Genomic DNA, 26,735 nt, shown 5'->3' with positions numbered 1-26,735 from the left:
GGTAGGAGAGCGCAGAGGGACTCTTTCAAACTAAAGATACAGGCGAGAGGGCTTGGAGTTCAGTTAATGGCAATCTGACAGTAACCAAGCTGTGTCGCAGAGGGACTGGAGAAAGAAGGCTAACAGGCCAAGATCAGGAGGCATTAGAACCATTGCATATATAGATCTTGGACAGTCACTTAAAAATGAACTGAAGGATATAGCGTGGTACAAAAACAATCCTGCATTGGTACTAGGGACAGACTAGATAGAAATGACCTGTCAGGTCATTTCTATCTCTGACTTCTGTTATTCCTTCACCTGCCATTGGTACACCTATTAAAAAGCTTCCACATATGCACCTAAAATACTTCAACAATACAGATGCTGTAACTTGTAAATCAAGTCATGAACGAAAGGAAATCTATCAGAATCATAAATTACAGTATAACTTGCTGGATTTGTCTCCATCAGTAGAGCTAAGGTTTTAAAGCATTAAAATATTCTTTAGTCACCTCTGAAATTTGACCCAGAGCACAGTTTTAAACCTTAAACCTTAATTGATGTCCTTTATCTAAGCATCTATTAGACCAAAAGCACTCAGCTCCTCTGAAGGAGTCACAATGAGCTTTCATATTGTACTTTAGGCTGAGTGATTCTTCCTTGGGAGAAGGGAGAAGCAGTTTAGCGTTTGGGTGTACATATATCCAGATACAGACCTAGAAGGAACTTCTGTAAATCGAGGTTCCCCAAGCTCTGTGAGTTTCAATGTTTTACATCACAAGCAAATGATTTGGCGGTATTTAATTCCCTCCCACCCTCATTATTCAATCTCAATTAAAAAGGAAGCAAGTTGATACACCGCAGGAGTTGTAGCTGGCATTAAATTTACATTCTAGAGACGAACCCATTGAGTACATTCAATAAAATGCCTTACGAAGGGCTTTAGAAGCAGGAGGTAGGTAGGGCAGTGTGAAGAGACTGACTGACTTACTGAGCAATCCAACCTAAGGATGGGTATTTCACACCTAGAAGGACAAAATCAAAGTTGTCACAGACACAGGGATATGAAGTACACCCTCTTGTGGCTGCCTCCCAGGGAAGATTCACCCCAAAACTGTCAGTACAACAATGTCGTCAAAACTATGGGATGGATTTTTCAAAGATTCCAATTTCCTAGGCTCTCCACATACACACAGATGATGTGTGTGTATTAGAATAAATTAAGGCAGAAGTAATCAAAGAGAGCACTTACATAACAAACAAACAAATAAGCCAGGTACAGGAGCCTGGCTGCGTCTTGAGGTGCAAATTCATAAGTGAGCAGTTTACATAAGCACAACAAACAAAAGCCTAAACAAGTCTGCCAGCTTTATTACATTAAGAGAAACTTAAACTGGTTTCTTTGGGCCCTGTCCCTTATTAAATAGCTACATCTCCCAGACCTGTCCTAAGGAATGCAAGGAAATGCAAGAATATAAAGTCACCTGAAAAGGGAGAGTGGAAAAAGCAACAAGACAACAAGCAGGTATTTGATTTTTTTTTTTAAAGTGTAATTTACTAAGCAGTGCAGAGAGTAATGGATTTTTTTAGAACTAAAATTATTATAAAGGCAGTAAGGTTGCTTATGAGAAAAGTTAAACAAAATGGCCAGAAAGAATGTTTACTTCTATCATGACACTGGGATTTGCACTGAAGTTCTGAAGAGAAGAGACATCAGATGACACCAAAATGTACTGTTTTGGGTGTTGTCATCCTAGGGTGGGGGGGAGGAGGGGGAAAAAATCTCTCTTTTTGACAGCAATGCCCTAGAATGACGTCACCCCAACTCAAAAGATAGCAGAAATGTAAGGTCACCAAGAAATGGGCAACCAATATGAACAGAGGCTCAGAAAAATGCCCATATGAGTACTTACGCAACAAAGGCACTCCCTAAATAAAATACAGTTTATAGACCTTTCAATATCATGCAAAGCCAAACAAAGATTCAATTTACTTTAGCAAAGTCTACAGTAGATCCTGACATCTCAATCTCAGGAGAAAAAAAGTCACATTTGAAAAGATGGTGGTGAAGTGACACTGATCATGTGATTTTGTGAGAACTGGTTGACATTTTATCTCAAAGTTCTCACACACCACTCATTGCTATATGTGGTTGTGGGAGTTTGCTCTGTGTCATGAGATCAAGTCTATGCACCCCTAGATAAATTATGCAAGTTTTGCCATAACCAGTCTGATGTGTCCCTTTATTGCACAGCCACTACAAAATATTATCCCATCCATATGCTATTACATCCAGAAAACTTTGCTGGCTTTTGGAATGATCCACGCTTCCACATTAAATCTTAAGCTGAAATGGACATTTAACTCATTGTAAAATGAGTTAAGTTATAAATAAAGTCTCCCTTAGCTAAACCATTTTAATTTTTCATAAAGTAGAAGTTTTTTCCTCCTCAGAAACTATCCCTCCGGAACTAAGGTAACAATATTAAATAAAATAGGTAAGGGATCAAAAGCATTTTGCAATGAAATTAACATTGAAGATTTTATTTTAAAAAGTCTCAGATGCAAGAAGTTTATTGCTTGTGTAGGACAACTGCAAAAGGGATTGAAGGAGGAAGGTTTTCACTAAAGAGGTCTAAACTGGTTCAACAGTAATTTGAGCACAGTAACTCTGTATGAGCTCACTGCTTGCCATGCCACAATTAGCAAATGACTGCAGCAAAGGAATGGCAATTTGCAACTAGACAATAATTTACTCATACCAGGATGGGTCAAGGGGATGAGAAAACTAAAGGAGACATAGTGGCCACTCCTTAAATAATCTCAGACTTTTTTTTTTTTTTTTTTTTTTTCAAAACAGCCTCTCTTGAAAAAAACATTTCCTCATTTTAAAGGCTACAAATCAAAACAATATTTAAATAAAAATTAACTCAGAGGCAAGCCAGGAAATTAAAAAGTGAGCTTGAGCAAAAAAAGGGATATTTCCTCTGTCCCTGGGCTGACCGCTCAGCTGAAGTTCCCACTTTCTATAGTGTGATAAAGTTAAAAGTAGAGTCCCAATTAAATTTCAGTTGCCAGGGTCTGGGTGGAGGATTGCTATACTGTACAGTGGGACTTCCATGTGATGTTTCCTTTCTTCTGTCCCTGCCTCTTAAGTCTAACCATCATAGATTTCACTGCACAACAGCCATTTTGCAGGTCACAAATGCCACGTGGTCTCTGACAAAGGTTCTCTGAAAGTCCAATTAAATTATAATCTAGTTCTCCTTTATGCATGGCTTTGCTGACACGCTCAAAGAAGTCTAGTGAATTAGAGGCACGACTTTTCCTTTGAAGACAAGCCAGCAGGGATTCTGTATCCTATTATGCTCCTCTTCGAAGGCTGAGGATGACTGCACGCTGATGGGAGTGAGTTACTACAGAGAGAAGGGAGCTAGATGCTCGTGGGAGCGTAGCATCCTTCATGTACTACCTGAGCAGTTCCTAGAACTCTGGACTTTGCACAGCAGGAACCCGTGGCTCCAATTGCAGGCCAGCAATCATCAGCGGCACTTGCAGGTGTGTTCCGGGGATGGGGATGGAGTTGCAAGACAGACACTCTGTGCACTAACACCCACTTCTGCAGAGCCCAGGCGATGGTCCATAGCCGTTTAGGTTCACTCTGCCGTCCTTCATGGATTACAGGTGGGAAATATGGTAGGAAAAGAAGACAGCCCCAGGTTCCCAGGCATAGGTGACTGCAGGCACCCAGCCAGGAGTGGAGCTCTGCCTGCCCCAATCCAATATCAGAAGGGTGGGGTGGGGCGATGGAGGGAGTTGTGTGGGAGAATCTAGATTAGGGCAGAAGAGGGGGACACTGTGCCATAGCCTTGTGCACCTGTGTGGCAACGGGGCCCCTTATACATACATGGGAAATACATGTGCTTCTAATTCTTGGCCATCTTTTCTTCATCTTTGCCATTCTGAAGTATCCCCTGGAGTGATTTGGTAACGTTCATTCTGAATCAAGGCAGCACAGGCCCACCGATTGGGGGGGGGGGGGGGGGCAAAGGGGGCAATTGCCCTGGGGCCCAGGCGATTTAAAAGGGCATGGCAGCGGCAGCCCCAGGCCCTTTTAAATCACACAGGCGAGCCACAGGGCTCCTAGGCACATGTGACCGCTCTGGGCCCCGCGCTTTGGGGGTCCCCGCGGGGCATTGCAATTGGTCCCAGAAGCGGTGGATTCATCACTTCTGATCTGAGCCCCACCCCCCCAGGGATGGCCATGGCCCTGGGGCCCATAATTGCTGTCGGGGGGCCTAAGGCAGCAACTTCATTGTAGTGTATTAAATAAACTCACTGAACATTAAATCTCACCAAATGAGGTAAATCCATCCTCATCATCGTATCCACTCATTATATTCCACACCTGAACATAGCCATTATATGAACAAACCCTCATATCTTAATATCTATACTTTGATCTGTTAATCTTTTAACCCCCAATTGGGGATATTGAAGATTATGTACTCCTTATGCCATCCAATCCTAAACCAAACTTTGTACCCCTTGATAATCTGTACATTATTCCCTGATAACCAGAAACTTCTATGCTTAAATTCTGTACCATTTTCTTTTTATTTTATCATCTTAATAAAATTCTTAAATCTCCCTAAAAAAAGAAACCACTCGGGGGCGAAACAAATGCTGCTCCATTTCAAGCGGAGACCAGGCACAAGCCTCACCCGCTTCCTTTGAGGACTTCTATCCATTTCATTTCTCCAAGATCTCTGCAACAGTCACGAGGAAGATGTTCAGTACTTGGATCTGTGACTACACCATTATCCTGAAGATAAGCTTGAAGATAAGATAGAACCAAGATGCAGTGGAAGGGGATCAGGGAAGGAAGTGAGAGTTATTACTTTCCCCTTTTGTTAATTCATCATGTTCACTCTGTACTCTAGAAAAAATAACCTGACAGACGGCATTAGAGTTGATTCTCCAAGCAACAGAAGGCTGAGCCTGACCTGCGGAAGCAGTTTCCTCGGACCACTTCAGTGTATAACAGGCGGCTCACACCCACAGAAGAGCTTCAGGAAATGTTGAATAAGGAGATGTTTCTGTCTGGAGTAAACAGAGGTCTGCCTGTTCTGGCTAGAGGGATTCCAGCTGTCCAATACCAGCTCAGATATTTTAAATCCAGTAGGGCCCCAGTAACGTTGAGGAGGACTTTGCATCAACAATAGCCACGTTAACTGCAGAGGACTAGGAGGAGGAAGGTTTGCCAAATGTAAAAAAGGCCAAAACCAGGAGAGAAAAAAGTTACTTTCAGACTCTGACGATGGCATCACATACAATACATAGTGCCGAAGTCCTCTGAAACGAATTCCATGCAAGTACCCTAGCAGGTTTTCTCATTTGTAGGCACAGGGAAGTTTAACGTTCATCGGGTTTGGAAAGAGAGGAACCCTTTTTAAAAAGCAACAAAATAAGGACCAATGTGACATGAATTGCCACGATTTGTCTGAATGGAGAATATTCGCTAACAATCTTTGCCTTGTTGTATAATGTCCCCCACCCCAGTGTTTAACTCTCAGAAAGCAGCTATCATTCCACTATTTTAAAAAAAATGGGCCATAACAGCTTAATAAAATACATCTATTTTTATTTACCACACGGGCAGGGAGCCAGACAGTGCATTTAGTTAAATCAAGTTTTATTGAAAGCAATATCAGAAACAGTCTTAAGTGGCGTGACTGCTCCATTCTTCCTGGGAGAACATTGCCCTAAGACCTCTATAGATGTACTATTAATAAATAAATAAATCCATGTAACTTTCACCCCTGCAAGATACATGTGAGCATCAGTCAGATTAAGGCCCAGGCATATGAGGACCTTCCGAGACCTCATCTACCCACAAGAATTGTGCCATTTAACTAGACTGATAGAGTTAAAGCAGTACAACCCCTAGTGTGGGCACCGTTACACTGGTATAACTATGGTAATATTTTTACAGCTTATTCCCTTATGCCAGTATAACGCATCTTTTTACAAGTATAACCTCATCCACACTAGGAGTTGTACTGTACTGATAAAAATGTCATACAGCTAACCGACATAGTTATACCAGGAGAAAACCTGTGTAGACTATGCCTGAAAATTGGGAAGCATCTTATGCTTATACTGAAAACAACACAAGTCGAGGGTGCTTAGAACCTCAGAGCTGGTCACTAAAAGACTAAAGTTGGTGACTGGGGGGTGGGGCGGGGAAGAAATGGATCAACTTAAAATATAAGACTCAAAGGAATGAGGAGGGTGGGAAAGTTAGATTCCTCTATTTTATAGGAATATGCCAATTGTCTCCATCTCGGCCAAGTGTACCCAGATCCTGTGATGATATCTTTACTTGCAATATATTATTCAGCTACCAGGTATCTTTCTGGTATTGTTCCTGGTAAGCAGAAATGCCCAAGCTGGAACTCAAGCTATGGGGAAAACCGTTTTGTTTGTGTCTGAAGTTGTAGCAGTTTTCTTTAATCAATATCTCCAGTTTAAAAAAGGACTCTAATTCCATACACCATGACAGACACTATGCTAAAACTGCTGTACTTTCATCATGCTAACATCTGGCTATCTAATTAGTTTAGTAGTTAGTTTTTAAAAGCCAAAGAACCAAAATGAGGTGCACTTTCAAACTGCTGTGTGTGAGAGTGTAACGATGTGCATTCCCTCTAAGTTTTCTAACATCTAAGTTTCAGGACTTTGATATCTGAGGTCAATGAAGTACAGGAATAAGACATGCAGATAAACACAAAGTTTATAAAGGACAATGTTAAACGAGCAATGTACCTTGGTAAGTAATGAGTGAGAGGAGAGTGGAGGTACACACATTTTTTTCCTTTGAGCCTCATGAACTCTATGTGTGGTTTACAGGTTAGAAAGTTAACTAAAATGAAAGTGTAGCTGTTATTTCCCCATCTCAGATACCCACCATGTGGCAGTTAAACTGTGTTAAGGAAATTATTGTGGTTTTCTTTCACAATCATTTTTTTTTTTTTTTTAAAGTTAGCAACCATGTTGAAAAGCGTTTAGGGACTGAGGAGAAGGAATCTGGAGTACTGTTCAGTTGCACACATTTTAGTTAAACCTGCCTAGTTGTAGTACAGACTGGGCTTTAAAGGGTTCATTGCGGAACCACATTAGACTGTCCTTTGGGTGGCTGAATATAGGCTATATAAAACATATAGCATCACGCAAACACTGAGAAGGAGCAAACAAGAAGGATTTCATAACCAAGAAGCAAGGTTTGATATAATCATGCATTTAAACAAAGGGACATTTTCTAAACAATGGGCTGCTAATATTTTAATCAAGGATTCCTACATTGCTCCCCTTAGTCTGGGATAAACCCCACATATGGGGAGTGTATTTGCTTGCAGAAGAGAAAGATGAGGTACTGAGAATGTATGAATTCATTTTTCTAGTTAAACAAGACACATTCTCCTATTCTACCCACTCTACAAGGTGCTGAGCATTCTAAAGCCCTCCTGACACCAATGGGAGCTGAGGGCATTCATCACCTTGCAGGAGTAGGCACCAATGGGAGAAGGCAACACCACTTGGCAGACAAATTTACCATATATTAAGTATGCTTCCTTGGAACTGTTTTTACTTTTTTCTGGTGAAATATACTGACCACATTAATAGGATAGCTCCACATTCAGCTTGAGTAGCTAGGGTTGAGTATGGGCTGGAGGGCCTGTGCACACTTCATAGGGGATTCCAAATATAAACTCGCCTGAGAAATTTGACACTTGGTGATTTGGTGCATTCCAAATGCAAAAGGTTTGCTCTACCTAGAGATTTTTATGAGCTTCACCCAGCAATAAATGATCTCTGAGAGGGAATGATCTAGTGTAACAAGAAAGCAGGGGCAAGATTCTTCAGAAGTAGGTAAATCATCCCCTGCACTACGGTCAATTTGGAGGCTAAATGTTAGCCAAAACTCCTAGGAGCTCATTGCTATTTTGGGGGAGCAGGACTGGAGAAGCATTTCACCCAGTGGCACATGGGCGAGTGTGTAAACAGGATCTACGTTTTTAGTTGTGTACTTTTAAAAGGGATTAAACTGATGTGGGAAGGGCGTGCATGCACACCCATCTCACAGGGCTATCAGATCGTGCCTGTACAAGTATCAGCTGGAAAAGGAAATGCACTCTATACAGACACACCACAAAGATAGCTTTTTTTTAAGTTTGCACATTTCAGTCATACTGTTATAACCATGCCCCGCTCCTTCCGAACTCACAAGAGGGAGTCTTAAGCAACTGACATTTCTTTACTAAGTAGTAGTAATATATCCTTTCCTGTATCTACCTCAAACATTTTTCCTATATGTGATTTTTATGGCTTCTTGGAGCATTTTCAGTGTCCCAGCTTCAAATATAAAAGTCCGGTTTAAAAGAAGAGAGATATTGCCATTATGGAGACTTTGGTTTAAAATCTGTTAATATTTACCTGCCTTGATTAAATGCTACATCAATTAACTTAATTCAGATTTTGCCAGAATGGTTTTGATCATTCTACATTCCTGAACCTTGACCCATAGCTACACAATACCATTACTGTGAAATATATTCTACATTTTATTTGTGCATGAATAAATCTAAAAAAATCACTTTCCACTGGACCGTACGAGATCAAATTCTGATTGCTGAAAAGAGAACTATTTAAATCAAGCCTAATCCCCAAAAGCCTGCATATCTATATTGCAAAAGACCTTACAATTTCCACTACTCCTAGCCCCCTTGTTTAGTCTATTGATGCAGACAGTAGGATCAGAATGCAGAAGAGTCTGTTTGTATGAACCATTGCTTGGTCCTGGAAGATGCATACATGTTTGCATCATAACATGCAGCCCTTGGCTACTTTGCTTTATGCTTTGCCTATCAAATCAACATATGGAGTCCAGAATGGGGTGGGGCAACAGCTGCAAGACAAATTTTTGTTTGTTTTTATGGTGGGTGTCAACATATATACGTCTACCAAGATTTTGGCCCAGAGCCTTTAACTTTCTAAACTTGTGTTTAAACTTCGAAAGTGTTGCCCCAGTATAAAAAGAAAGATATGCTTTCAAAAAGTTACTCCGGGGGGGGGGGGGGAGGGGGGAGGCGGAGTACCCAGTTAAGCGAAAACCTCCATACAGCAGAACTTGAAAACACATGGGTGTCACACACACACACACAAAAAAAACACCCGAACCCCAGCACAAAAGGTAGACAGCACAAAAATTCTATCAGTTAAGCTGTCTGCACTACACTTGGCCTATGTATTAATGCTCTAGATGCCAAGATCATCCTCTAACCCTTCATAAGCATGATCAACCAATCCATCATAAAAAACTAAATTGAGATCAATAATACACTTTACAAAAATACTTGCCTTCCACTCTTTGCCCCCTCCATTATAAGCTTCAAAGTCCTTACATTCAAAACTAGTTGAATTATAAATGTCCAAAGTTTTAATGATTCCAACTTTTGGGTGCTATTGCCAAGAAATTCCAACTATCCAATTTTCTACTAACAAAAACAATTTCTTCAAAGCATTTCATGCAATGTTTTAAAAGTTTCGCACTTTCACTGCAGGATCTTTTAGTCCTCTACAGCAGTGATTTTCAAACTTTTTCTGGCAACCCAGTTGAAGAAAATTATTGATGCTCGCAAACCAACAAAGCTGCGGATGAGGGGTCTGGAGTATGGCAGGGGGTTCAGGGCTAGGGCAGAGGGTTAGGGTGAGGGGTGCAGAATGGGCTCATGGCTGGGGCAGGGGATGGTGGCGTGGGGTTATCTCCAATGGCTCCCAGTCAGCGGCACAGCCGGGGTGCAGAGGCAGGCTTCCCGCCTGTCCTGGTACCATGGACTGCGCTGCGCCCCAGAAGCGACCAGCAGCAGGTCTGGCTCCTAGGCGGAGACATGCAAGCAGCTCTGCACAGCTCTCACCCTCAGGCGCCGCCCCCCACAGCTACCATTGGCCACAAACTGGCCAATGGGAGTTCGGAGCCAGTGCTCAGGGTGGGGGCAGCATGCCCCCCCACTCCCCCCGTCCGTTTAGGAGCCAGACCTGTTGGCCACTTCCAGGGTGCAGCGCGGTGTCGGAACAGGTAGGGACCAGCCTACCTTGGCTCTGCAGCACCACCAACAGGATTTTTAATGGCCTGGTCAGCGGTGCCGGTTTGAAAACCACTGCTCTACAGTTCATGATGCAACATATATCCACTTTTTACCTTAGATTTTCCATTAGTGAAGTGTTGACTAGCATCTACTAAGCTGAAGCCCAAGCAACAGAGAGTCCAGCAGAGTCAAGCCAAAGGAATCTAAATTATTTTGTTATGAATATTATTTAAGCAGTGTATAGTGTAAAAGAAATATATTAATTGAGAAAAATAAGAGGAGGAATTTCCACCAGATCAATAAATCTAGGTATAAGCACCAACAGTCATTTTCTTTCAAGGGTCACCCAACACTTTCCCATACCATTCATGCAAAAGTATCAATGAACCCTACCGTTATCTGCAGCTTTTATTATGCAGTGCTGAAATTTCTAAAAATTATGTTGAAATGGAACTCCCTTTCCATTCATTTTAGTATCTTACTCAAGCAAGCTGTCTGAACAGACCACTGAAATAAGCCTTTCAACTTCTTCTTCAAAAAAGAAAAAAACCTAAACCCTATTATAGGACTACAACATTATAGCTAAATTCTTAAGTACCAAAAGCCACAAGACTCATGATTTAATCAAAATTAATACAGAATGGATTGTTACAATCACACCACTTTGGAACTCCAAATTATTTGAATGGAATAGTTGCACTGGTGACTTACTGTGAAATCCAGACCCTATTTAAATCAATACAAGCAGTTCCCATTGACTTCAAAGGGGCTGGGATTTCACCCTCCTATTTATATTATTTGACATGTAACAAGTAAGTTACACTTTGAAGTTTGCATATTTCTAAGAGCCAGATCTCAACTTGCACTCAGATTTAGAGCAAGAGAAAGTACCCTTCGTTTGTATAAGGCACTATTTCTCAAACTGGAGTCCATGGACCTCCTCCAGGGGATCCGTGGGCCCCACTGATCAACTCCTCCCCCTCCCTTGTGCCTCCTGCACGCCGGTGAAAAGCTGTTCCCTGGCAATCAGGAGACGAAGCAGGGATGGGGCGTGCTGGAGGGAGGGGGCGGAAAGAGGTGGGGAAGAGGAGGGGCAGGGTGGAGCAGGCGCGGGAAGAGGAGGGACAGTGGTGGGTCTTGGGGCTGAGCAGGGGGTTTGGAGGTCCATGAATATTTTTAAATCAAAATGTGGGTCCTCAGGGTTGCTGAAGTTTGAGAGGTTTCAGAGTAACAGCCGTGTTAGTCTGTATTCGCAAAAAGAAAAGGAGTACTTGTGGCACCTTAGAGACTAACCAATTTATTTGAGCATGAGCTTTCGTGAGCTACAGCTCACTTCATCGGATGCATGCTGTGGAAAATGTAGAAGATCTTTTTATACACACACAGAGATCATGAAACAATACCTCCTCCCACCCCACTGTCCTGCTGGTAATAGCTTATCTAAAGTGATCATCAAGTTGGGCCATTTCCAGCACAAATCCAGGTTTTCTCACCCTCCGCCCCCCCCCCCACACACACACACACAAACTCACTCTCCTGCTGGTAATAGCCCATCCAAAGTGACAACTCTCTTCACAATGTGTATGATAATCAAGGTGGGCCATTTCCTGCACAAATCCACGTTCTCAAGTTTGAGAACTGCTCGTATAAAAGGTTTTGGAGCTCAAGAACAAAGAAGAGTTAAAAATGTAACTAAAACATTCTGTGATTAAAACCACCAATCCTCAATCTTAGTAACATCTCAGGACTGGCCTCTGGTGCTGTGATCACATCTGATCTCTCAAGCTTAAACAGGGTCAAATAAAAAGTGGTGTTGGTAATTCTGCAGGTGGCAGACTCCAGTTCAAATTTTCTCTGAGCCCCCAGCATAGTGTAGGGACATTATGTGTTACTTATGTGTTAAGTGTGTTACTTATGGGGATGAGTCATAAAAACCAACATCCTGAGTACTTGTGTTCTTTACTGACCCCAAGGCACTTTTCACAAGAGTAAGGCATGTTTATCCTCTACACCCACTCCAAATTCTAATATAGGTAGTTACACTCTGTGTACTTGAATGAACAGGGAAAATTTTAACTTAATGAATTCACTTCACTTTCTGTCCTAAAACTCGTGTGTGACATCTAATGAAAAAATGCCACATCACACCCCTGAGTTGGCTGCATTTCAGTGTTCAGTAAAGCCACCGTGGACAACTTTCGCAAATACTGGATCTGTCTAGGGGAAACTCGGGATGGTTTCCTTTACTTTATTTATGTTGCTGCCACCAGGCAATTGTTACAATTTTTCAAAACAAAGTGGAATTACCCCCAGGTTGTTTTTCTGTGTCTGCATAATCTTGAGATTGGAGCAAATGAGGCAATTTAGGAATGGCACAAACTAACTTCCCCTTCTGGGCATTCAACTCAGCAATAAGCAGTGTAGAGGTGACATGATCTAGAGTAACATGCAGAGAGTTGACAGAGAAATCACTAAATTGTGTCAGACCAGTTATCCATCTAGTCCAGCACCCTCTGGTCGGTATCAGATGTTTCAAAATAAGGTGCAAGATAGATCACTGGTCTGACCCAGTATGGTTGTTATGTTCTACTAACCTGACATTCTGATTTTAAAAATTAGTACTACATAAAATCAAAATAGCATACATTAAATGCATTAAAAACTCACTAACTGATAGATCTCTAAACACATAACTGCCTAAACTACCCATTAGGTAAGTTTCTACCTCACTTTTGCCAGTTAGCAGTTAGTTTATGCCCTGAAACATAGGACTGTATCTTACTTGTATATTATCTCATTCTGTTCCCATATAAAAGTCTAATCCTTTTAAAAATCCTACTGAATTCACGAAGTCCAGGGTTCAAATTCTAGCTAGCTCTGCCTCCAATTATATATGGCCTTGGACAAGCTCTCTGCCTTCTTTTCCGCATCTGAAAAATAAAAACAAATACTTCTCTACTTCAGAGGGATGTTGAGAGGATTAATTTGTATTTGTGCAGCTTTCAACATATGGAAAGCTCTATGTAAGTACGAAGTAATGAATACTCTGATCTACATTCTTTTCTGTCAATTAATTTATTTGGTGTTTGTAAACCTTGAATATTTTTTGTTTTCTTTCTGTATATGTGGTTTCCAACACTACATTTCTGAGTCTCATTTGAAATAACCATGTTGTTCTAAATTGGGTTTGCACATCTTAAAGAGGGTACATTAGAAAATCTGTGCACTGATTACAAAGAAGTTTAATCTTAAAAATATTCTGAACCATTGTACCTGACAGCATGTAACTTTTGTCCCCCTTTTGTGGCAATAGGAATGGGAATTCTTTATTTCATTCCTCTTATAGTGATGCCTAATTATCCATACATGACAGAATTTGACGAGTATTGGTAGTGTGGTACTTCCCAAATGCAATCTTTGCCTGATATAACAACGTTGTTTTTCAGTGTCTGGGTTTAGAAAGTAAATGTTGCATATTTGTTGCCATTTTGACAGAAAGCTAGCCAGTTTTCTTTAAAAAAGAAAAAATCCTATATCAATGACTGATTCTGTAAATAAAACAAGAAGAACTCTGAAATCTATAGTGTTTTCAAACATGAATAGTACATCTAAAGGGGCACCAGCATACAGATGGACCTGTACTTACATTTCAGTGAGAGTTGGATCATCCCTTTAAAAACTATCATTTCACAAAACATGGTTTGTTACACAGATTATGTGTTCTGTTTGATAGCACTCTTATCAGTTCAATTTCTCTAAGCATTTGGAAAAATAAACTTATTTTAAGTATATATTTCTTTAAAGGATTTAACAATAATCTGTTTCAATGCACAGAATAGTACTTTAAATCTGCATCTACTTCATTCAAGTGGGTGTTATTCAGTTTTGACACTTAATTTGTTGGAAAGTCATAACAAAGCTTTCCATTCCTGGAGGATGAACTGAAAAATGACATTCACACATGATAAGTTAAACTGTTCTTCAGCAGCAAAAGAGTTTTAATTGTAGAGTTTTCCGCACAACAAGAGAAACGGCTTAGAAAACCTCACCCACCACAACTGAATAGTAAAATACGTATTTGATTGGGATTCTCAGATTACTGACATGAAGCACTTTATTAGCTTGGCATTTTCTTACTTATTTAGCACTTTCCATCCAGAAGCATAATGTCTGAAGTGGTCTTTATGTGTACACCACAGAAAATGAAAAACCTCTGCAGTAGAATGCAGAAGCAATTCCATGCCAGCAACACCCAGGACAGCTTTCAGGAAGGGAATAACAACTTAGCAATAGGAAATCATAAGCAGCAGATTTTGGAGAGGCACAATGTAAATACCTGAATTACAATTTGGCCAGGATCCCTCTGACTCTCTCTGTGACATACTTATATGGCCCCTCACCATAGTATCTGGGTATCTCACCATCCTTTAATGTATGGCCAACGTCTACACTACCCGCCGGATCGGTGGGTAGTGATCTATCGGGGATCGATTTATCGTGTCTAGTGTAGACGCGATAAATCGATCCCCAATCGCTCTGCTGCCGACTCCGGAACTCCACCACGGCGAGAGGCGGAAGCGGAGTTGACGGGGGAGGGGCCACTGTCGATCCCGCACCGCGAGGACGTGCAGAAAGTGATTCTAAGTTGATCTAAGATACGTCGACTTCAGCTACGCTATTCTCGTAGCTGAAGTTGCGTATCTTAGATCAATCCGCCCCCTCCCCCCAGTGTAGACCAGGCCTATGTTATCCTCACAACTTCCCTTGGGAGTAGGGAAATACTGCTAGTTCCATTTCACAGATGAAGAACTGTGACACGGAGAGATTAAGTGCCATGTCCCAGGTCATGCAAGGAGTCTGTGGTGAAGCAGTAAAATTGAACCCAGGTCTCCTGAGTCCCAGGACAATGCCCTAACCACTGAACATAACCCTTCTTCTATCACAGGATATGGATTCCAATACCTGTAGTATTGCATACAGTGCAATTGTCTCTTTAAAGACAACCAGTGAACTTCATTATACTTCATCTAGAAGACCCAGCATCTCTGAACTACTCTCAAAGTTCTGATGAGGACTGTACAGCGTTACTCATTAAGCTTTGGCACAAGTGGATAGAATCCACAACAGGGGCTAGATTTTCACAGAAGTTCAGCTCCCAGAAGTGCCCAAAGAAAGGAACAGCAGTTGCTGGGTGCTGAGCTCTATTAAAAATCTCATACTAGATTTTCAAAGTTGATAACGAGACTGTTGCATGTGACGGGGAGGAGGTGATAAGCATGGTTCAGAGGAGCGGGTGCTAGAATATGGGCTTGTCTGCACACAAAAAATGGTACCAGCATAGTTCAAACAATGCAACTCCCTAGTGTGAACATAGTAACACTGGTATAAAGGTGCTTTACTATAAGTATAGCTTATTCCTGTAAGGAATAGTGAATGAGCTAAACCGATACAAGGCACCTTTATTCCAATGTAACTACATCCCCACTAGAGGCTGCACTACTTTAACTATTTTGGTGGGGTGTGGGGTGGATCACAGCCCTCGCCAAAACAGTTAAATCAGTACAAAGACTGTATAGACCTGGCCTAGGATACAAGAGACATGAGTTCAATGTCTGATTCTGCCACTTATCTGCTTTTTTACCATGGGCATGTCACTTCACCTCTCAGGGCCTCTGATTCCCCTCCACACATTGTCCCTCTTGTGTAGTTACACTGTAAAGTCTTTGGGACAGGGACTGTTTCTTATCGGTGTTTGAACAGCGTCTAACACTATCGGGCCCTGATGGCTGGTAAAGTCTCTAGGCGCTACTGTAAGGCAAATAATTATTAACAGTTGGCGTGTAAATTTTTTTGTTAAAGGCATTGGTTGCTTCCTCAAAGTATTCTGACATACTGACAATTCTAGTATGTAAGCACAGTCTAGTGAATGCTCAGTAAATTCCTGGATTTATGAGGTATGAATCTTTGGATTATGCAGCCATAGTGAAAAAGGTATCACAGAAAGTATAAAACACATCCAGCCTGAACTTACAGACTGCCTTTTCTTTCAGCAAAAGTCTCTTTTGTTGATAAACCACAATTCCACACATGTAGTAAGACAGTAGAAATGCACTCAAGCTGAAGAGTGCAGACTTGGGTCTAACTTTCCCAAAATTGAAGGGGGGTTTGGATCAGGCTCATCTCAAATGTGTGATTTGTTGCATAATAGCCCTTTCACAAAACCTTCCACACAAAATGATTTACAGGGACATTTACCAAGTTTTTCAAAATAGACTGCAAGATTTAAGATAGACGAGACAATATATTAAAATAGCTTACCAAAGTATTATGTGTAATACAAGTGTACTCTATACTTGGCATGTTACTAAGCTACAACATTACATTTTCAGAATCATTACAGGGTTCCAGCAGCTCACCAATCCCCACATTTAATTGGGGGATTACTGGCATTCTGTACATGCATGCATGCATGCATTCATTCAATCACTCACAAGGAGGGACTGATCACACACACCAAGTGCATTGCAGAGAGAGGAAACACACACCTTACCAGAACACTTCTCAGCTGGATGTTCCTCATAACACAATGCAGCTAGTGGCATCCCTAAAACCTTGTTATGAAGATCTGCAGGAGTATTATGAATGATAGGAAACTATGCTGTTTTTCAAAAAACCTCACACACACGAAGTTGGTATGAAATCTTAAGTGACATTCCCTCCAGAATCGAAGCTTAGTGGTATCTAGCTAGTTCTTTCATTTTACAAGCAATAACAGTGTTGCTTTTAGTTGCTGGAAATTTACAGAAGTATCTTTGCACATCCTTCCAATTCAACTATGCGTAAGGAAATATTCCCCTATCTATAGAGCACCAAGTTGCTGCTTTTCAGAGAGCGGGGATTCTTTAGTTTCAGCAATCACTTTTTTTTAAAAAAGGTATTTGCTGAAAAATATAATTACAATGAAAGAAAGGGTGCACCGGCAATGATCCCCACAAGGAAATGAGAGGAAAGCATGTATGGAATGGGTGAACCAAAATAAACGTATGCTAGGCTTCTTCATTTTCATCTCTATAACAATAGTGGGAAGCTAACTGTATGTCCCACCGTATAGTTTCAACTTGTATAATTGCTCAAGAACAGACTGGAAAAAAATACTGAGAATTAAAATTATTCTGTCAGTTAAATAGGAATTAGGGAATTCTATGCAGCCAGCATACATTTTATGACACTGTACTGCACCAACATTATACAGGATACTGAACTAGATAGTCGGATCTGTTATGGTAGTTCGTATGTTCCTATTCTTCTTATCCTTGGACGCCATTCATTCAGAGCTACAAATGAGCAAATATCAATCTGAGATTATCTGACCCCTGAGCTCTACATATATCAAGGAATTCAAAGCTACTAGAGATGAGTTAACTGTATTTTCAACTGAACAAAACAAAGGCAAATTATACATGAATAACACACAACTAAACTGTAAGAAAATAAGTGCTTTTGTAGGGCCACAATCATCTTATTATTACTAGTCTTCTCTAACAGTAGATTGCAGGCTCCTTGGTAGATCAGGCACGATGTCTTGCTTTGTGTTTGTAAAGCACCATATACGTTTACAGCCATAAATAAGTAACATGCAACAGAGAAATGATTAAATGACTATAATTTACTTCACAAAATCTGGTGCTACAGCTCCAGGCACCTCCGTTTTTGAGGTGTGTTACACTTTTTAAAGGATATTAGTTTAAGAAAGAAAAACAGAATCCTAGGAAATTCAGAGTTAAGGTTGCACTTCCACAAAAAGCCAGTCACACCCAAGTAAACCACAACCCCAACTCAGTTGCAACAGAGTAGTATTCTCTGAACGGTCTTAAAGAAGCATGTGTGTTCAGCGGGACAACTTCACTTGCAGCTTTATCTGTGAAGTGACTACTACCACTCTACTATTTTAGGTAAGCTATTGGTTTGTTTTTTGTTTTTTTTAAAACAATCAACCTTTACAAAAGTGACATTCAAATGGGAACAATGGATTTGTAGTTTTTTTGCTACTATTAAGGCAGCCTGAAATTTTGGGGGTTGGGGGGGGGGAAGGGGAGAGAATTGGTCATCTTTTACATTAGAAATCTAGCTCTTGTCTAGCCTGTTTTTCTTGAAAGAATATAGGGACAACTGGAGAACTAGTAAGGCTATGACATCACAGGCACCAAAGGAAGGTGAAACCTGGTTAATTGAGAAGGGAAGTAATTTTTATTGAGATTTTGCATTCCTGTTAACGTCCATTTGACTCAACAGCCCGAGAAACCGTTAGAAGAAAAACACTTTTGTTAAAGGTCACTCTCACCCCTTCAGTTAAGGCCATAGGGCCCAATCTTGTAAACACAAAAACAAGTAACTTTTCATATGCATGTAGTCCCACTGGATATAGTACTCATTTTAGTAAAGATCCTCATGCACGACCATGCAGGATCGGACCCTAAGAATTGCTTGCAAGGGGTATCTCTGGATTCTCCAGACACTTCCAGCATGATGGGAGATGACCAGATTTGATGTTACTGATATTTCTAAAAGTGAACATTTTTAAAACACCCTTGAAAATACCTTTCAGGCCTTCTTATACATCAGGGATCAGCAAGCTTTGGCACTCAGCCCGCCAGGATAAGCCCCCTGGCAGGCCGGGCCGGTTTGTTTACCTGCTGCGTCCGCCGGTTCGGCTGATCGAAGCTCCCACTGGCCACGGTTCGCCGTTCCAGGCCAATGGGGGCTGCGGGAAGTGGCGCGAGCCGAGGGATGTGCTGGCCCCAGCTTCCCACAGCCCCCATTGGCCTGGAGCGGCAAACCGTGGCCAGTGGGAGCTGCGATTGGCCGAACCTGCGGAAGCGGCAGGTAAACAAGTTACCGTGGCGGGCTGTGTGCCAATGGTTGCCAATCCCTGTTATACATTATAAAGAAGCAAATCAAAAGGTGCAAACAAAACCAATTTTCCCCATCTTCTGTATTCCTGTATTTGAAACTGTCAGAAGAAAACCTGAATTCCAAATTTCTGGCAGTTCTTTCTAGGCAATTGTGTGTGTTGGGGTGGGAGGGTAGCAAGCAGGGTTTTTTTAAAATATAAGTTGTTTTCAGTACTTTATTCAATACAGCTCTCCTTCAAGGACAAGTTGCATTGGAAACCTTCTGAATGAAAGGCACCATATAATGCAAAATTATCATAATCCAAACTGACCCAAAATAAAAAAATAAAATCCTGATGCTGCAAGTGAACATTGGCCTCCTGCCTCAGTTACCTCATGAACTGACCTCCAAGAGACAACTGTATCCCATCCTGCATCTCAGGGAAAGCACAGACATGATTAACCACATACACTCTTTCTTGAAGTACCTTATGGGGCACAACTAAGGGAGAAAACCTAGAAGAGGACTTTAGCAAGTTAACAGGACTGTTCAGTAAACCGTCCATTTCCCTGGTGCTTACACTTACAAGGAAACTGAGGTAGCAAAGACATTTTTACATAAGAACGGCCATACTGGGTCACACCACAGGTCCATGTAGCCCAGTATCCTGTCTTCCGACAGTGGCCAATGCCAGGTGCCCCAGAGGGAATGAACAGAACAGGTCATCATCAAGTCATCCATCCCCTGTCGCCCATTTTCAAATTAAATAGCAAGTCAACGTATACAGGATTTATTTTTAAGTGCTGCTCATAACCTAACCTACCAGTCATCTTCTTAGCATATGCGGAACGTGCCTAAGATGGCACATGACCAGGATTCATCACCGAATTTGGTCTGCTGGTTGGATCATTAACTTCCCCAACCCAGGCCGGGTACTGATGGGGAGAGCAACATGAACGCTGATCCATGCCCCTTGGCCTGCCAGTAAGTAATAAAATTTCACTTGGTCCAAAACAGGTTCCTTGCCTTCCTTCCTAAGCTACCTGACAATAAGATTTCCACTTTACTTTGAATCTGAATTCAAAAGGTAACTAAACAATTTTGATCCCCATACGTAAGTGCTTTGCTCAGCAGGGGTCCAACAGCACATCAAAAAGTGTAAATTAACGCCTTAGAAATCATTTAAGTTTGTATAGAAATATCATACATACATGCCAGCCTAGATCTAGGTTGTATTTATGTACAGCAGAACATTCTTGACCCACTTCTTGTCACGTCCTCTTAAAATAGAATTAACATCCCTGGGTATTTATTATTTTCAGTAGAACAAAGGACAGTGTATAAACATGAGGTCACATGAATGCCTATTCATTGTACACACAAGGCACTGAAAGAATCATTCCATTATCTCCCCCTCATAGAAGCACACTCTCCCCAGAACCCTCCCTCTCATCAAAAAAGACTTTAGTGGATGTTATCATTATAAGCTACCTCTGACTGGCACAGCCTCCTTCTGGAGCAGATGAAACTGGACTCCATGTATTAGCTAGCCCCAGCTGGCACAGGGGTGGTGAAGTCAGTGTCCTTCACCAGAGGGGGAAACCCCTTAATATTCAAACAAACAAAGTTATGGGCACAAAGGGAAACCCACGATTATATTAAGCTGTTTCAAGGATCAAATATACATCACTGAAACAAATATACTTTGACCGTGAAGCTGAGGGACCAATCACTTCACACTCACCCATTGAGGATACTCCCGCAGAATTGTCCTGTAGATTTCAGATTCTTAACTTGTTGTATTGCCTGCGGGTAAAATTCACTCAGGCACAGAGGACAAAAACAATTCCCATCTCCCCACTTTGAGGCTGAGTGTGGGATAGGGGAGAAGTCACTGGTGAAACCATTGAACCCTCCCAACAGTTAGAACCCTTCCACACCCTTTCAAGCCACAGAGAGGTTTCCCACATGGATTGTACCAAAGGCCAACAATGGTAGCTAGCTAGGATATCCCAGGGAAGGGAAATACAGAATCTGCAATACATCATGGAAGCAAAGGTGCTTCCTATAGGTTGGAATAAAGACATGACGGGGGGGGGGGGGGGGAGGATTTCTCTTCCTCAACGGCACGAACCCTGGTTTCTTGGACTATGTGGGTAAAACGAATTTCACCCTCAATTCCTGACTGCCTTGTTTCTCCCTTTCATTGAGAGCATACACCTATGCATTCTCTAACAACATGAAACCAGAAGTGTTAGAAAATAATATATGAAAAACCAAGAAACGAGACATACAGGAAACTGTTTATAGTCCTTGCTCTGGTTGTGAAACTACAATTCTGGACACATCTGCCTAGGCTTATGATGGACTACAGGCCTCATTCTGAATGTAAAGCAAGCCAGATTCGGCTCTGTATTAGAATGTAAACTCCTCTAGGCCATTAGAAACACTGGCATGCTTACTACTTTCTTTACCCTACTCTGGATTTTTGATAGCCTATTTGAGATGTTCTTTTATATATATATATATATATGGCCCAATGGGGGTTCTACACACACAGCAGCCCAAACCCTTTTGGATTATTCATTTATAATCACCAGCTGGAAGCCTTAAACTAAAAATCTGTTCCCTCATCAAAAAGTCTTTTCTGCATTGCATTTACACACAGATTTGTTATTGTAGGGTTGTGCAAAACAATACATCCAGGATTACATTAATTTTGCCCACAGAACTGCCAACTACCAATCTCGATGTCGTAAGAAAATGTTGTTTTGGACGTTAGTAATTTGTGGATAATCTAAGCACTATACCCAGATGTACAGATACTCTTTTCTTAACCTGTGTATTATATAATTTTTTAACATTCGCTTTAATAAAATGTCTAGTCATTAAGCAAGCAAAGAGCCCAGATGGGAGATTCTGAGGGGTTTTAAGATTACAGTTAGAGAGGAAGTTTTGGTCTGGTTAACCCACGTCCTTCCCCTCTCACAGATGTCAGGACTTTCTGCTGTCAAGCTGAGTTAATGAGTTCATGCTATTTCCCTCATGTAGGAAGTCACTGACTCAGCTCTTCACTACCACGCACTATGCGTGCTCGTTAACACTGACACAAAGCAGGTGCAAAACCCAATGAGAATGGTCCTGTTTTATACCCATGTAGTGACTACACACAGTGCCAGGCAGTGGAGCGGCTCTTTTCCTAAGATTTTGAACAGAATTGGGTTTCTGTGTTGAGACTAGGGTAAGAGTCCCATCTATACACCCATTTCATACTCTACAGGTCTCTCCTGGTTTTATGGCCTCTCTACCAAAGGCCCACATAAATTTGTACCTTAGATAACAACTACATACACCACAATTAACTGGCACCAAATCCCAATGAAAAAGGGGTTTTCATGCCCCTCTGCTCAGTCAGTCTTGTCCATGTCTCTTTGCTTCACTCCTCATGGTTTGCAGAGAGAGAAAAGGATGGCCCAGTGGTTAGGACATCAGCCTAAGAATTGGGAGACCTGCTCCGCCACCAATTTCCTCTGTGACATTGGGTAAGTCATTTAGTTTCTTTGCCTTTCAGTTCCCCATGGGAAAAAATAGCACTTTCCTATTCCACGGGGATGTTGTGAGGATCAATAAATTAAAAGATTGTGAGCTGCTCACATACTTCACTAAGGGGAGGCCAAAAAAGTACCTAAGATAGAGTCCCCCTTTCCCTTAAATCGTCCCATCTATCTAGAATGGCCTTCCTTAAAGAAGAGATGCTTGCTTGAACTCAGTTTTACACCGCCCTTTTTCATTTAGCTTAGGACTGATTCTCAGCCACACTGTTACATCCTTCCATCTTCCCCTTCTTGTAGCTAACATACAAAAATATCTGTTGACTGTTTCTTCCTCTGCTCCATCTTTGTATATCGCTTTTCTGCCTCTGTTCTTCTGAAGAACACTGTACCCAACTCTGTAAACCAATACTGCTCCTTGACCTCGCTGAGAAGCAGATACCTTATATGCATCATGCTATACAAAAATACATTGAATTGCACCTTTGACTTACTCACCCAAACTGTTCTAAGCCTGGCTGTTACATTAGGCAATTTTATTTTAAAAATCTGCCACCTTAGCAAATGTACACAGACTTTGCTATCACATGTATCAGCTTGTAAAAATACCCGCCCCCTCCCAAAAGTATAATAGCACTACTGCCAAAAGTGACTCAAAGAACAATCCTTGACTATATACAGCAGCTATATCTAGTGCCCTACCAAAATCACAGTCCATTTTGGTCAATTTCACAGTTACGGGGTTTTTAAAATAGCAAATTTCGCGATTTCAACTATTTAAATCTGAAATTTCATGGTGTTGTAATTGTAGGAGTCATGACCCAAAAATGACCCCCCCCCCCAAAATGACCTGAGTTGGGGGGGGCAGAACACAAGGTTATTGTAGGGGGGGTTGCGGTACTGCTACCCTTACTTCTGCTGGCGGCAGTGCTGCCTTTAGAGCTGGGAGGCTGGAGAGCGGTGGCTGCTGGCCAGGAGCCCAGATCTGAAGGCAGAGCCACTGCCAGCAGCAGCACAGAAGTAAGGATAATATGGTATTCTCATCCTTACTTCTGCGCTGCTGCCTGCAGAGCTGGGCCTTCAGTCAGCAGCCGCCACTCTCCGGCCACCCAGTTCTGAAGGCAGCAGTGCAGAAGTAAGGGCGGCATGGTACGGTATTGCCACCCTTACTTCTGCGCTGCTGCGGGCAGGACACTGCCTTCAGAGCTGGGTGCCCACCCAGTATCTGCCGCTCTCCGACCGCTCAGCTCTGAAGGCAGTGCAGAAGTAAGGGTGGCAATACCATGAAACACCCACCCCGCCCTTCCCCAAAATAACCTTGCAACCCTCCTGCAACTCCCTTTTGGTCAGGACTCCCAATTTGAGAAACGCTGGTCTCCCCCGTGAAATCTGTATAGTATAGGGTAAAAGCACACAAAAGACTAGGTTTCATGGTCCGTGACGTGTTTTTCATGGCCACAAATTTGGAAGGGCCCTAGCTATGTCATTCAGAAATACCTCTCTCTTTACTGTGTTTTAATTTTACTATACAAAGTCTCAGTGAAACCAAATGTTCATGTGTTCCTGTCCCATTCCTGAGAGTTTGCTACAAACATACATGCACGTATACTAAAACTTTCAGGCATGAGATTCATTACACAGAACTGAGATCCTGTGCCTTGTCCCACAAACCCTAACAATCCAGTCAAGCACACATGTACTGTATACTAGTCAGACTACATATATCTGATGACCCAATATCAAATGATGTAACAGAAGTAAAAACTTTATATGTAAAGTTATATATATATATATATAACATCCTTCCCCCTACACTCTCAATCAAATGAACACAGAGATTTTATTAGCAAAAATATATCTGGGCTGTTAACTTTTTGTACAGGGTTTTAACCCAAAGCACTATGAAAATCTAGTAGATTACAGCCTCAAGGCAACTAGGGGAAATTTTGACAAAATCATAAACTGTAAGAGTTGGAACCAAGGAGAGAGAAAAAGAAAGAACAAATCTCTGTGGTTTGCTACACAATTTTTTACCATAGGTTTGGTATGACTGGCCCAGGACATTCGCAGCCCATCCTCCTACCCATCAGAATTTCAAGGCTGAACACTATTTTCACATTTTAAAAGGTAGACAATATAGGGAATAATTCTGCAATGCTAGGATGATCTAATAGGTCTTGCCACCCTACAGTATCTCTGATTGTCTATCCAAGGACACATACATACATTCCTAGACATGTTAGACGTCTGTGAATAATGGAAAGAGGATGCAAGCAGCACACACCTTCCTTTAGCAGACAGAAGCTGTATGGCACAGCAATGAACTGTTAACACAGAAAAGAGACGCTGGAAAGAGACTCAGGAAATAGTCACGAGAAGAAGTTACTTCGGAGACACATGCTGGCGAACAAAGATACCCCACAAGCTCAAAAAAAGCGTGGTAGCCAAATGCAGGGGAAACCTACCATTATCTGGAAACACACATAACTGTTCTGCTCCAGATTAAAAATGCCTCATGGCCAAGAACCCTGATTTCAGACCCAGACTTAGCTCAGTATCTGTCCAGGGAACCACATGATTCACTGAGCACGATGCATCCTTCCTTTTAAAGGAACAATTAACTCTCCGTGAGGTTTTTGTTTTTTAATTCCCTTTTTATCGCACTTACGAAAAACCCTACAACCGAGGCACAGAGACCCTCTTCGTTTTCTCTCTCTGGGAGCAGAGAAGGGGCACTCACTCTGGCCCCCACCCCCAGCTCAGCTCCCTTGATCGCACCCTACGGCATTTGCACCCCCCATGGGGCTGCCAGAGGGAACTTTTCCTCAATGAAAGCCCTGGAGCTGCCGCTTCCCTGACTCACACGAGCAGATTTCCAGCACAAGGCGGCGGCGGCGGAGGGGGGGGGGGCGGTTTAAATATCTGTCTTTGCTATTCATTAAGTTAGGACAATTTGGGAGAAGGGAGGGGGCTTCCCTCCCCCCCGGCCCTGAGCCTCCCTTTAGAAAACAAAACCCCTGGGTTTTATTTCCCCCCAATCCCCCTCCCCAGCCAATGCACACACACACCCCCCAACCAGCCCCCAGCAGCGCGTCTTTGTGTGCAATGCAAAGGAGAGCGCGAGCCCCAGACACAGACACCTACCTCGCCCCTCTGGGCGGCTCTGCCCCTGAGCTGCCACAAAAGGCACCTTCCTCCCGCGCTGCGCCCCGCCGCTCCGGGAGAGGGGCTTCCACGCGCGGCGCTGGCCGCGGCTCCTGCCCCACGCGCTCGCGCTGCCCCGCCGGCTCGCGCTGCCGCTGCCGCGCTGCCCGCACACACAGGCAAGCCCCGGCTGCTGCCTGCACGGGGGCGGGGGGGAGCTGCACGGGGCTGGCTGCTGAGTCACAGCAGCTCCTCCTCCTCCTCGGCCCCCCGCCCCGCTGGCTGTGCCGCGGCTCTGCACCTAGCCAGCCAGCCAGCGCCTCCTTTGTTGTCACGGTCCCCGGGAGGAGGGGGAGAGGGGTGGGTCGGGGGGCGGCTCACTGGCTGCTGTGAGTTTCCGAAGAAGGGGGCTAGTGGGGGGTGAGAGAGGGTTGTGTTTGGGAGGAAGGGCGAATGAGAGGGAGTTGTGACGAAGAGCCCGAGCCCCACAGGGAGAGCTCAGTGGTTTGAGCATGGGCTTGCTAAACCCAGGGTTGTGAGTTCAATCCTGGAGGGGGCCATTTGGGACACAAATTGGGGATTGGTCCTGCTTTGAGCAGGGGGTTGGACTAGATGACCTCCTGAGGTCCCTTCCAACCCTGATATTCTATGATTCTAAGAGAAAAACCCTATGTGCCCCTCTGTCCCACACCACAGTGCCCCTCTGGGTCGGAGAGGTGTTGTGTTGGTGACAGGGCTTTGTTGTGCATGGTTAAAGTTTTGGACTGGGACTCAGGTGATATGGGATCGTGGCATGGTTCTGCCACAGACCCTCTGGTGACCTTGGAGAAATCACTTAGGCCTGGGCCATGCCTCAGCATTAGATCGACCTAGAAAAATGTCACACCCTTGTGCAACATGGTTAGGTCGACCTACCTATCCCCCCTGCAGGCTCAGCTAGCTAGCTTGACGGAAGAATTCTTCCGCCGACCTACCTCCCACCCTAAGAGAGGCAGATTTAAAAATGTTATTAAAGTTA

The 26,735-nt window shown here is 42.7% G+C and overlaps 1 protein-coding gene across 3 annotated transcripts in view; it reads right to left on the bottom strand.

Moving 5' to 3' along the window:
* The window catches only part of FAM107B (family with sequence similarity 107 member B), an 88,023-nt gene extending 62,110 nt beyond the window's left edge, over window positions 1-25,913 (bottom strand). Inside the window, exons 1-2 of one of the 3 annotated variants that reach the window (XM_073328704.2) lie at window positions 25,718-25,783; window positions 20,767-20,828 (exon numbers count right to left, since the gene is read on the bottom strand). In XM_073328704.2, coding sequence (XP_073184805.1) covers window positions 20,767-20,770 — 4 coding nt within the window. In that variant the 5' untranslated portion in view covers window positions 20,771-20,828; window positions 25,718-25,783. Of the gene's footprint in view, window positions 1-20,766; window positions 20,829-25,717 lie in introns of all 3 variants that reach the window. The other 2 variants (XM_073328706.2, XM_073328701.2) reach the window with 2 other exon arrangements.
* Window positions 25,914-26,735: the final 822 nt, after the last annotated feature.

This window comes from Lepidochelys kempii, chromosome 1 (assembly GCF_965140285.1).
Source record: "Lepidochelys kempii isolate rLepKem1 chromosome 1, rLepKem1.hap1, whole genome shotgun sequence".
NCBI lineage: Eukaryota > Metazoa > Chordata > Testudines > Cheloniidae > Lepidochelys > Lepidochelys kempii.
This window is presented reverse-complemented; position numbering and strand designations above follow the sequence as displayed.